This window comes from Sinocyclocheilus grahami, unplaced genomic scaffold (assembly GCF_001515645.1).
Source record: "Sinocyclocheilus grahami isolate Dianchi unplaced genomic scaffold, SAMN03320097.WGS_v1.1 scaffold111.1, whole genome shotgun sequence".
In the NCBI taxonomy this organism is placed as follows: Eukaryota; Metazoa; Chordata; class Actinopteri; order Cypriniformes; family Cyprinidae; genus Sinocyclocheilus; species Sinocyclocheilus grahami.
Window position 1 is genome coordinate 739568 of NW_015505290.1, and position 10982 is coordinate 750549.

Genomic DNA, 10982 nt, shown 5'->3' on the forward strand with positions numbered 1-10982 from the left:
GTTTTTCAAGGCACTTTGTGACTTTTCTTACTTCATACACACACAAAAAAAAGTGTAAAATTCTGACAAAATCAGATTTCTTGATGATTTGATATTTTATAATAGTGATTTTATAAATTCCAAAATATAGAGAAAAGGTAGAAATTAATGACTAATATGCCAATAAGTGCTCCTCTGCTGGCGTCAACTGGTTATTAGGTGTGTGACGAGATCCGATGTGTCTCGCGAGATCTGATTGGTCTCATGAGAACGTGACGATATCCTCACGCAGACCTTTCAGATATATTTGCATTACACTGGCTCGTTCACAAGTGGTGGTATGTAAGATATTTTATGTTACATCAGGCAAGTGGCCGCATGACAAGCGGGAAAAATTACACAGTGTAGTCTTTATCCAGTCATAAAAACAGAATTCACAGTTTAATGCTGAATGTCACGGAATTTGTCAAATTTTGAATGAATTAATCAAAAGTAGGTCATTACACTTAAATCAAATCACGATATGGACTAGTATCTGTAAATATTAAGCCACAAACGTCGATTCAAATATGAATCCTGCATGTTCTGCCGGTCTCTGCTAATGAATGGCGCAGACGTGCGGTTTCATTTACTACACACACACACACATTAATTTTTTAAGGAATAAATCACACAAAACATTTCTTCTATGTTTTAATTTTAATAGTAAATCCCCTTAGTTTGCCAATAAATAACACTTAAATCAAATCACGATATGGACTAGTATCTGTAAATATTAAGCCGCAAACATCGATTCAAATATGAATCCTGCATGTTCTGCCGGTCTCTGCTAATGAATGGCGCAGACACGCGGTTTCATTTACTACACACACACACACATTAATTTTTTAAGGAATAAATCACACAAAACATTTCTTCTATGTTTTAATTTTAATAGTAAATCCCCTTAGTTTGCCAATAAATATTGTTTGCTTAATTTTCAATAATTAAAAGATAAATGATAAATTAAATTAATATTTTATGCCTTCATTTGACAACCAGAAAAATGTAAATACACAACACAGAATTTCTGATGAAAAAAAAAAATTAATAAGGTTACTTTAAGAAAAAAAAAAAATTTAAAGTTGTTTTATGCATTCAAATAATTAGACATGCTAAAACACAGAATTTGGTAACAATAAATAATATGGTGAGAAAAAATAAAACATTTCATAGTGCCCTAAACATGTAATTTTTGTTAAACTTTTAATAAATTGATGTGAAAATGTATACGTTTAATGATTTGAATTAATTAGACATGCTTTTTAATTAATACAATTTAATTTAACTATTAAAAAGGAGTCGAGAAAAATTTAAATGGAAAAAACGGAATTTGGAAAAAAATAAAACGGAATTTAGGAAAAAATAAAACGGATTTCATAGGGCCCTAACTATCCCTCAGCCTTGCCGCGCCCCCCAGTTTGGCATCCACTGCTTTTTTCTTTTAAATTGATACATTAATCGTGTTTATTATATATTTTTTTATTAAAGTGGAAATCAGTTTACTAAATAATGTAAACTTGACTGACTTTATATTATTTATAATTTTTGTGCAATTACTTGCCTGTCCGTTGAGTTTGTGGCAAAACATTTTGCAGTGTTAACATATTATTACTGCATACATTTTATTAAAATATATGTTTAATTTCATAAAGTACAAGTTGATTTCAAAATGCACCTACTTTTTTGCATTTTGTGTTTTTCAGTTGAATAAAAGACAAATTTCCCCTATATATTTCATCATTGAGGATTTCTTTAAAGAAGTCTAAAAATCTAGTCTCGTTCTGGTGAACCCAGTCTCCTGTCTCATCTCGTCTCGTGGGATAAGTGTCTCGTCACACCCCTACTGGTTATAATTGTGATTTGATGTTTGTTTACCACAAAGTATATTTTGGTCATCCCGTTAAAATTAACATTCAAACTGGATCATTTTAGAGATTTAAAGTGCTGGAAATAGTTGTGTGAAATGCTTGAAAGTCATTGAAAAGTGCTTGAATTGCTCTCTCAAAAGGTAGTACAAACCCTGAAATGAATGATGTAATGCATTCGACTATTTCTACCGCAACACCACGGTTACAGTTAGCGTTACCGCTTCCGGTTTCCTGAGGTATGTCAGCGCTGTTTATAACCGAGAATTCTGTGCAGAATTTGAATGATTCTCACTAGATCTCGCAGCGACCTTATCATTGTGCGGAGAATTCAAACGCTTCTCACTGGATCTCGCAGCACTGTTGCATCTGTGCAGTAACAGTGTCGCGAAATCAACTTTGTTTCAACTTAGTTTCGTTTGCCGTTTAATGTTTCTCAAATGCAACAGAAATGGCAGCACTTATGAGTTGGACAACGCGGTGGTCGCGCCAGTGCGACCGCTCACAAAAATTAGTCGCACCGGCAGAAAAAATGGTCGCAGTCTGGAGCCCTGCTCGATTAACGCTTGTCTGGGACAAGTAGATTTTTTAAAGGGGCAAGTGAGAGAGAATTTTACTCGCCCAACCGAAGCCTGATTAAAACGTCAATAACAAAAATAACTAAGGAAGAACTGAAACTTGGCCACCAAAACTTTTCGCGCGAGAATAATTCTGGTTTTATTGCATGCAGTGTAAACGGCGACTGATACTGTATTAATGTTGTGTCAGATGAGGCTCACGCAGCCTGAAGCCTGTGTTAAGTGAGTGCGAGAGAGAGATGGAAAGATGGAGCTTGTTGATACTGATTTCATTTGAATGATAACAACTCTACAGTTTCTTATTATTCTAAATGAATTAACTGAAACAAATGTAAGAAACTGATGTGAAAGATGACACATTTAATAAGATTAGTGGGAAAAAACAACATCTGTTTTGTTATACAGCAACTCATTTTCAGGTAATTGTTATTTCGATCTCTTTCCAGTCACAGAGCACTTTATTAATGTTGTTTAAGTGAGAGCATTTGTATTTTTTTGCATTGAAAAAAAAAAACAGTATCGATTTTTGTTTGTACATGTTGTAAATTATAGTTCTTAGAAAGAAAATCGGTATCGGCAGGTTACACTAACAAAAAATTTAAAATCGGAATCGGCCGAGAAAATTGCAATCGGTGCATCTCTAATATATATATTTATTAAAATGAATAAATATCATTTTTTATAATTATAATATCATAATATAAATAATAATATATATTATAATTTTAAATATAATAAATATATTTTACAAAAGGATCGTTTATAAAGTTATGATCATTTGAAGTCCCATTTTAAGGGTTAACCGCAAGCCTCACACCATGACAGCCTCTACGGATTGCATCATATGACCAGGTATGATCTGACTAGGCCCTCAAAGCCCTGCTACCTAGCAACAACACAACATGCTCTTATGGGGAGATCACTGAAGTTCTCTCTCATTCATGAGGAAACTTAGTGTCTGTGACATTGGTAGGTGTTAGAAAGGCAATAGGCAGATCCTTTAATGAGAACGATGCGTCACTTTCAGTGGGTGACCACTCAAAATATTTCCCACCATTGTGACCTATTCAGTACTGGTGAATACGATCACAGCTTCATTTTTCATTTTCAAGTTGTGTTTCACCGGTGTACTTTGTGATTATAATCCTGTCCAAATGTGTTTTTCCTCACACAACCTCAGTAAAATCTGAAGCAAATTAGAGATGTTTTTAGGCTTACTGCAGAGAGTCCAGTCACATCCAAAACAGTGCATAATACAACAGACGTTCATATTATTAACTGTAGTATTCAATTCAGAAAACAATTCACTTCAAATCACAACAATCTATTTTCAGTATAAGCATACTGTGTGTGTGTGTGTGTGTGTGTGTGATTTTGATCTAATTATGTTTCACTTCCTCAGTTTCAGTGAAGCATTGCATTTTCAGAACACATTTCACATCTCAGCATCCACAGCACTAACGGACTATTAAGTGGTTGATTTTATAGCCAGTGATTTGTAACTAATGTCTCAATACGGTTTTGAAATAAACAGCTTTTCATGTGTCAATCCTTGAAAAAATGTGTGCAATACTAATTTCTGAAATGAAGGTTGTGATGAAAATGTGTGTTCACCTGTTCATGGAGGCCCAGGAGTTGGCTGTAACGTACTCGACAATGCAAGACACCATTCACATGGATATTGTAAGCCTGCAGAAGGAAAAACAGTTATACATTATAAAAATAAACTCTGAATAGTTTGGAGTAAGATTTTTCATTTATTTTATTATTATCCGCTTGTTTTGTTTTTTAATACGTAAAATACGTGTGTTAACCAAGAATGCATTTATTTAATAAAAAATATAGTAAAAATAATGAAATATTATTACAATTTAAAATATCTGTTTTCTATTTGAACACATTTCAAAACATAATTTATTAATCCTGTGTTGGCAAAGCTGAATTGTCAGCAGGCATTACTCCAATCTTCAAAGTCCCATGATCCTTCAGAAATCATTCTAATATGCTGATATGATACTCGAGAAAAAAATATTATATAATAATTTCTCATATAAATTATTATACATTTTGAAAAGAGTTGTGCTTCTTAATATTTTTTGTGGAAACCATGATACATTTTTTCAAGATTCTTTGATGAATAGGAAGTTCAAAGAAACAGCAATTATTTGAAATAGATTTTATTAATTCAAAATGTCTTGCGGTCACTTTTGATGAGTTTAATGCATCTTTACTGAATTAAAGTATTAATTTCCTCTTTTTCAATGGTAGTGTACATAAAATAAAATAAACACTCAATATATATTCCTAAGTAATTTGAAAGGCCAATTAATAACCAGACACTGATTTTACTAGAAATAAAACCATATGCATTATAAAAAAAACAACAACAACAACAACAAAAACACTCTTTTTTTTTCCAACACAAAAATCAAGTTATTACATGGGAACAGGCTAATGATTTTAAAGTGAAACATTTTGACACTAAAATCAAAGACTGTGTCAATTGAGTACAATTGTGTCATCTTCTTATTTTAGCCATACCACAAAAGAACAAGACGTTTCTAAAGTGGTTATCCCTTACTGAGCCTGGAAACCAAGGCCATTCAGTTCACCATTTTCTTTTTCTCCCCAGAAGCTTTCCAGCTGTTGCTGATATTGCATCCATGCCAACAAATACAACCAGGAAGGCACAATAATCATATTTCGATATGCATGGATTCTTGCCACCATTTTTTGTCAAAGAAAAGTAAGCTTTTGGTTTTGAGGAACACCTTTTTGCACTATTGTCTGACCTCCTGATTTGTTGTTGTTTTGACTACTCATCATTTTGCACATGTTGAAAAGTAAGTGAGATACTGGACTATTACTTAAATTACAGAAAACAAGCAATGCTTAAACTAGACACAGATCAAAATGTGTCTAGGGGACTTTGATTTCAGAATGGAGAAACCAAATATGACGGGTGCCGTTTCAGAAACACAGGAAAAACATTTCTTAAGGCATTCTTGTGGGTCGTGGGGCGTTTAAAATCTGCAATCAAATCGAGTAATTCACATAAAATACTGAGCAGTTCTGACCCAAAAATGTTTTCTTTGTTTGACTTTGTTTCAGGAGGTCGTTGTGTAATGTTCTCCATCTTACTGTGGATACTATAAGAAGGTTTCATCAGACCTCACTGAATTCACATGCATTCAATGCTATTAAAAAGACTTCTGCAAATATGTACAGCATGCAATGACCCAATTATTGACAGCACGGCATGCAACCGCCACTACACAGCTAATACATGAGTCATCAAAGATATCAAAGCTAGAACAAGTCTACTGACAGAGGTAGGATGAAACTGCCATGCCTTTACTTGTCGTGAAATATATAAAAAAAGGAAGAATGAGTATGCAAGTCTTCAGGAAATGCAATACTTTTTTGCCCTTGTCTTTGAACAGGACGTCTGCCATTTAAATTGCAGCCCACTCATTTTTGTGGCTCTTTGGCAAAGTATGCATATTTGGTGACATGAACGGTTCCCAAAGCATATATGAAACTCCCAGCTGAATATAGTGTAAGACAAATTTAGAATAAGACGAATATAGAGTAAAACAACATTGTGCTTTAGATGTCTGAAGAAAACCACCTACAATTGAGAGTGAATGCAGAGAGGAACAAAGCGCTCTCTCTCAGGTTTTTAAATCAGTTTTATGTTTTTGAATGTCTCTTCTGCTAACAAAGGCGGCATTTATTTGATTAAAAATACAATACAAAATTGTGAAATAATATTATAATTTAAAATAACTGTTTTCTATTTGAATATATTGTCAAATGTAATTTATTTCTGTGATGCAAAGCTGAATTCTTAGCATCATTACTCCAGTCTTCAGTTGTGCTGCTTCATATTTTTGTGGACACCGTGATACATTTTATTTTTCTGGATTCCTTGATGAATAGAAATTTCAAAAGAACAGCATTTGTTTGAATATATTTAATATATAATAATAATCATAATATATAAACTCCAAACTTTTGAATGTCGGTGTATCATGGTTTCCACAAAATATGAAGCAGCACAACTGATTTCAACATTAACAATAATCAGAAATGTTTCTTGAGCAGCAAAGCAGCATATTAGACTAATTTCTGAAGGATCATGTGACACTGAAGACTGGAGTAATGATGGTGAAAATTCAACTTTGCATCACAAAAATAAATTACATATTAAAATAGGTTCACACAGAAAACAGTTATTTTAAATAATATTTCACAATGCTTACTGTTTTTTTTTTATCAAGTAAATACCTTGCTGAACAGAAGAGACATTCAAAAGCAAAACAAAAAAAATTTCCCAATCCCCCTCTTGACCAGTAACCGGGTGAACCTATTCATGCAAAATCTGTTTAAATTATGCAAAACAATAAATATCTTATGAACAAAAGTGAAGCAAAAATATAAAAGCAGTAAAAAGTCAGTGTGATTCATACATCTGACCAATTTATATCTTAGTGTCCTTGAAAGATTTATCTATTGAGAACGTCACTGGCGATCTGTGATGGAGAAATTCTCTTTGAATCACAGTCACAGATGGACACAAACAATGTGGAGCTCATAAATAATCTCAGCCCTTATTCAAATCATTTGGTGGCTAAGGAGAGTCAACACCACAGGCTGCACATCTGCAGACACCTACGAGAAAGGATTCAGGCAAAATATGCTTTGTAATCAATCCATAGTTCACTGCAATACAGACGTAACCTCAGGAGCCAAACTGAAGCTGTCTGTTATTGATAGGCTCTACTCGCTGTTTCATAGACAAATGAAGTGTCATGTCTTCATAGTGAGCCAGCTTTGTTTCCAGTTAGGCTGGATAACTGTTATGCTGAAAGAAATGGCAATCTTGCACTGCATATGGCTGTGGGAGAGATGCCAGAAGAACTGAGGCACTGTGAATCTAATTCACACAACAACAACTTTAGAAGATGCTAGATGGAGTTTATGAACATCCATTAGCAAAGCTTCCTGATCTGATTCCACCTTCAGTCATTTTTGTTGCCTTTTAATAAGCCGTAAAGGGACACACATAAAATCTTGCAATTTTAAGACTGTAATTAAATCAAATAAACTGAAATGTAAAATAAGATTGAAATTAAAATGACAAATTATGTACATATTTTTAAGAAATATTAGCCATACTCTTACAATAGATGTATGAATATTCATATCTATTCCATATTCATATTTAGTAGTTAGGTTTTAGTTTTTTGAATCCGTTCACTATTCATCTTTGTTTACTGAATCGTTATTCTTATCCTGTCAGATTGCGTTGAGGGTAATAAGTGAATCATTCAATCACTCACTCAACCAATTCGTTTATTAAAAACCTAGTATTTCAAGATTAAAACGAGTCTTCAGTCATTCTTGAGACGTGGGACAAAACCGGCCCAGCAAGGGTAACTGCTATTAGCTTTAAAAACTTAGATATTTAGATAATTTTATTCTCCTGAAGCAGGTTCCATTAGCATCTAACATCAACAGAAAAAAATTAAATGGCTACTTCATGAACTCCACTGGTTTTGTGAAAGAAATGCCAAATTTGTCAACACTGTCAGATGTCACCACCATAAGATTTTGTGTTCCAATGATATATCAAAATTAGGGCTGCACGATAAATCGCATGCGATATTTAACGCGCATCTTGTCAGAAAGCCGGTTCTGTAATCAGCGGTAAATCTCCATCACGTGGTTGCTTTCACATTGACCAGCATTAACTACACAGAGCTGTTGTTCACTGACGAGCTGCGACAAAAATCGCGCGAATATGAACGTGGTTTTGCGCAGCTAGTCAGTGAACAACGGCTCTGTGTAGTTAATGCTGCTCAATGTGAAAGCACGCACGTGATGGAGATTTACCGCTGATTACCGAACGGCTTTACTGACAAGATGCGCGTTAAATATCGCATGCGATTTATCGTGCAGCCCTAATCAAAATACTTAAATGTGACTCTTGAATAAATGTCACATTTATTCAAGATGTGTCAACTCCATCAGTTTTGTCACCTCCGTCAGTTGAATATTTTGATAATATTTCATTTTGATATTTTATATTTGTTGTGGAATTGTTGGTCACATGTGAAAGTGTAATCTGTCTGCTAACAGGAGAATGTGTTTTGAAATGTTAAAAAGATCTTGAATGCTGTTAAAGATAAAGCTGAAATTATATTACACAGTCCAAGGTAAAAAAGCACATTTTGTTAAAAACGAGAAAAGTTGGGAGGTTGTATCAAAGCATAGCTCAGTAGCTTAGTACATAAGATACATACAGGTGCGTATCAATAAATTAGAATGGCGTGGAAAAGATAATTTATTTCAGTAATTCAACTCAAATTGTGAAACTCGTGTATTAAATAAATTCAATGCACACAGACTGAAGTAGTTTAAGTCTTTGGTTCTTTTAATTGTGATGATTTTGGCTCACATTTAACAAAAACCCACCAATTCACTATCTCAACAAATTAGAATATGGTGACATGCCAATTAGCTAATCAACTCAAAACACCTGCAAAGGTTTCCTTCTATTGTGTTTTTTGAAAACCAACGTCACTGCACCCGTTTACCAAGAAATTTTGGAGCACTTCGTGCTTCCTTCTGCTGACCAGCTTTTTGAATATGCTGATTTCATTTTCCAGCAGGATTTGGCACCTGCCCACACTGCCAAAAGCACCAAAAGTTGGTTAAATGACCATGGTGTTGGTGTGCTTGACTGGCCAGCAAACTCACCAGACCTGAACCCCATAGAGAATCTATGGGGTATTGTCAAGAGGAAAATGAGCTGAAGGCCACTGTCAAAGAAACCTGGTCTTCCATACCACCTCAGCAGTGCCACAAACTGATCACCTCCATCCCATGCCAAATTGAGGCAGTAATTAAAGCAAAAGGAGACCCTACCAAGTATTGAGTACATGTACAGTAAATGAACATACTTTCCAGAAGGCCAACAATTCACAAAAAAATTTTTTTTATTGGTCTTATGAAGTATTCTAATTTGTTGAGATAGTGAATTGGTGGGTTTTTGTTAAATGTGGGCCAAAATCATCACAATTAAAAGAACCAAAGACTTAAACTACTTCAGTCTGTGTGCATTGCATTTATTTAATACACGAGTTTCACAATTTGAGTTGAATTACTGAAATAAATGAACTTTTCCACGACATTCTAATTTATTGAGATGCACCTGTACATGTAGTCTCAATTTATCGGAGTACAAGGTTTTATTTTTTCAATTTTGCACCCTGTTTTGTCCCACTTCTCAAGAATGACTGTTTTATTAGAAACTAGATTTCTACAAATCTAGTAAGAGACTCCAGAAAGAGTGTTTAAGTATTACAAGCATTTTACCCTCAAATGGAAACAAAGTACATCTATAATTTACCTCCATTTTGTCAACTGTGAAGGATTTTAAAAGAAGACAGCCAATAGCCTAAATGAACTAAGAAATTACGTCCATCTGTCATTTTAATATATTCAGAATTCTTCCGCATCTTTCTCTTCTTGTTGTGGACGAGACTGTGACTCATACGACGATCTGGATGAACGGACATGTTCCCTCAAATTCCGTCAGTCAGCGAAAGATTCATTCACTGAAAAGATTGGTTCACAACAGAGATTCAAAGCACCACTATTCTACAGGCAGCGTCTCCGAATGGAAAAGCTAGGCGCATCGCTTATTTGACCTCCACCACACTTACCACATAAGTCGATCCATTTTCATCGGAGCGAACCTCCGTCTCGGGGATGGAGAAATGCATTGTCTACTGTAAGATCACAAGTCTTTGACCGAGATGAAGATGCTGTTAAAAGCGAGAGTGTTCACGGAAAGCCCTCGGTGTTGGTCTGCTGTCATGCAGGGACCAAACTGAATCACGGCGAGCTACACTCGCTCCGATTCCCGGTGTAGTCCAGTCCAGTCCAGTCCAGTCCAGAGCTACGACAGGAAAGTTCTTTTCTTGCGACGTGGATTATTTTAAAAACTTTCTTAATGTTCAGGGCTGAACTTTTCCAATAAACATCTAAGCAGCAGCCATGTTGCAACTGGAGGTAATTCCACGTTCATTGTCGGCAATGTATCGCTAAATCGGTCCTCTCGCTTCCTCGCGCACTGTAAAAGAATGTGGGAGTCGAGTCTGCAAAACACAAAGTGCCGTCGCAAGGCCCACGATCCAATTCACTTTCAGATTACTCCACGTAAAGGTGCTCCGCGGCTGTCTGCAGCCCCCGTTTCTACCTACATTGGTACATACGACCGAGTATGGAGAGGAAACAAATGAAGAAACTGTTTGTCGCAGCATGCATTTCGAGATACCGATACTGTGCTCCAACTTGTTAAGGCGTTAAGAAGAACACACATCCGTCTGCATTGTAGCGAAACCTTCCAGCGCTATAGATGAAGCCTCTCTGCTGTAATGTATTCAATATGTATCTGCGCTCTCCCGAAGCGTTGCAACAGTCTGGATCAAACCATTCCTCCAGAGCG

The 10982-nt window shown here is 35.3% G+C and overlaps 1 protein-coding gene across 3 annotated transcripts in view; it reads right to left on the reverse strand.

The window, feature by feature from the left end:
- Positions 1–10956, reverse strand: part of snx17 (sorting nexin 17) — a 41635-nt gene extending 30679 nt beyond the window's left edge. For all 3 annotated transcript variants that reach the window (XM_016277381.1, XM_016277380.1, XM_016277379.1), the window contains exons 1-2: positions 10198–10956; positions 4079–4153 (exon numbers count right to left, since the gene is read on the reverse strand). In XM_016277381.1, coding sequence (XP_016132867.1) covers positions 4079–4153; positions 10198–10257 — 135 coding nt within the window. In that variant the 5' untranslated portion in view covers positions 10258–10956. The remainder of the gene's footprint in view (positions 1–4078; positions 4154–10197) is intronic.
- Between the last annotated feature and the right edge of the window lie 26 nt (positions 10957–10982).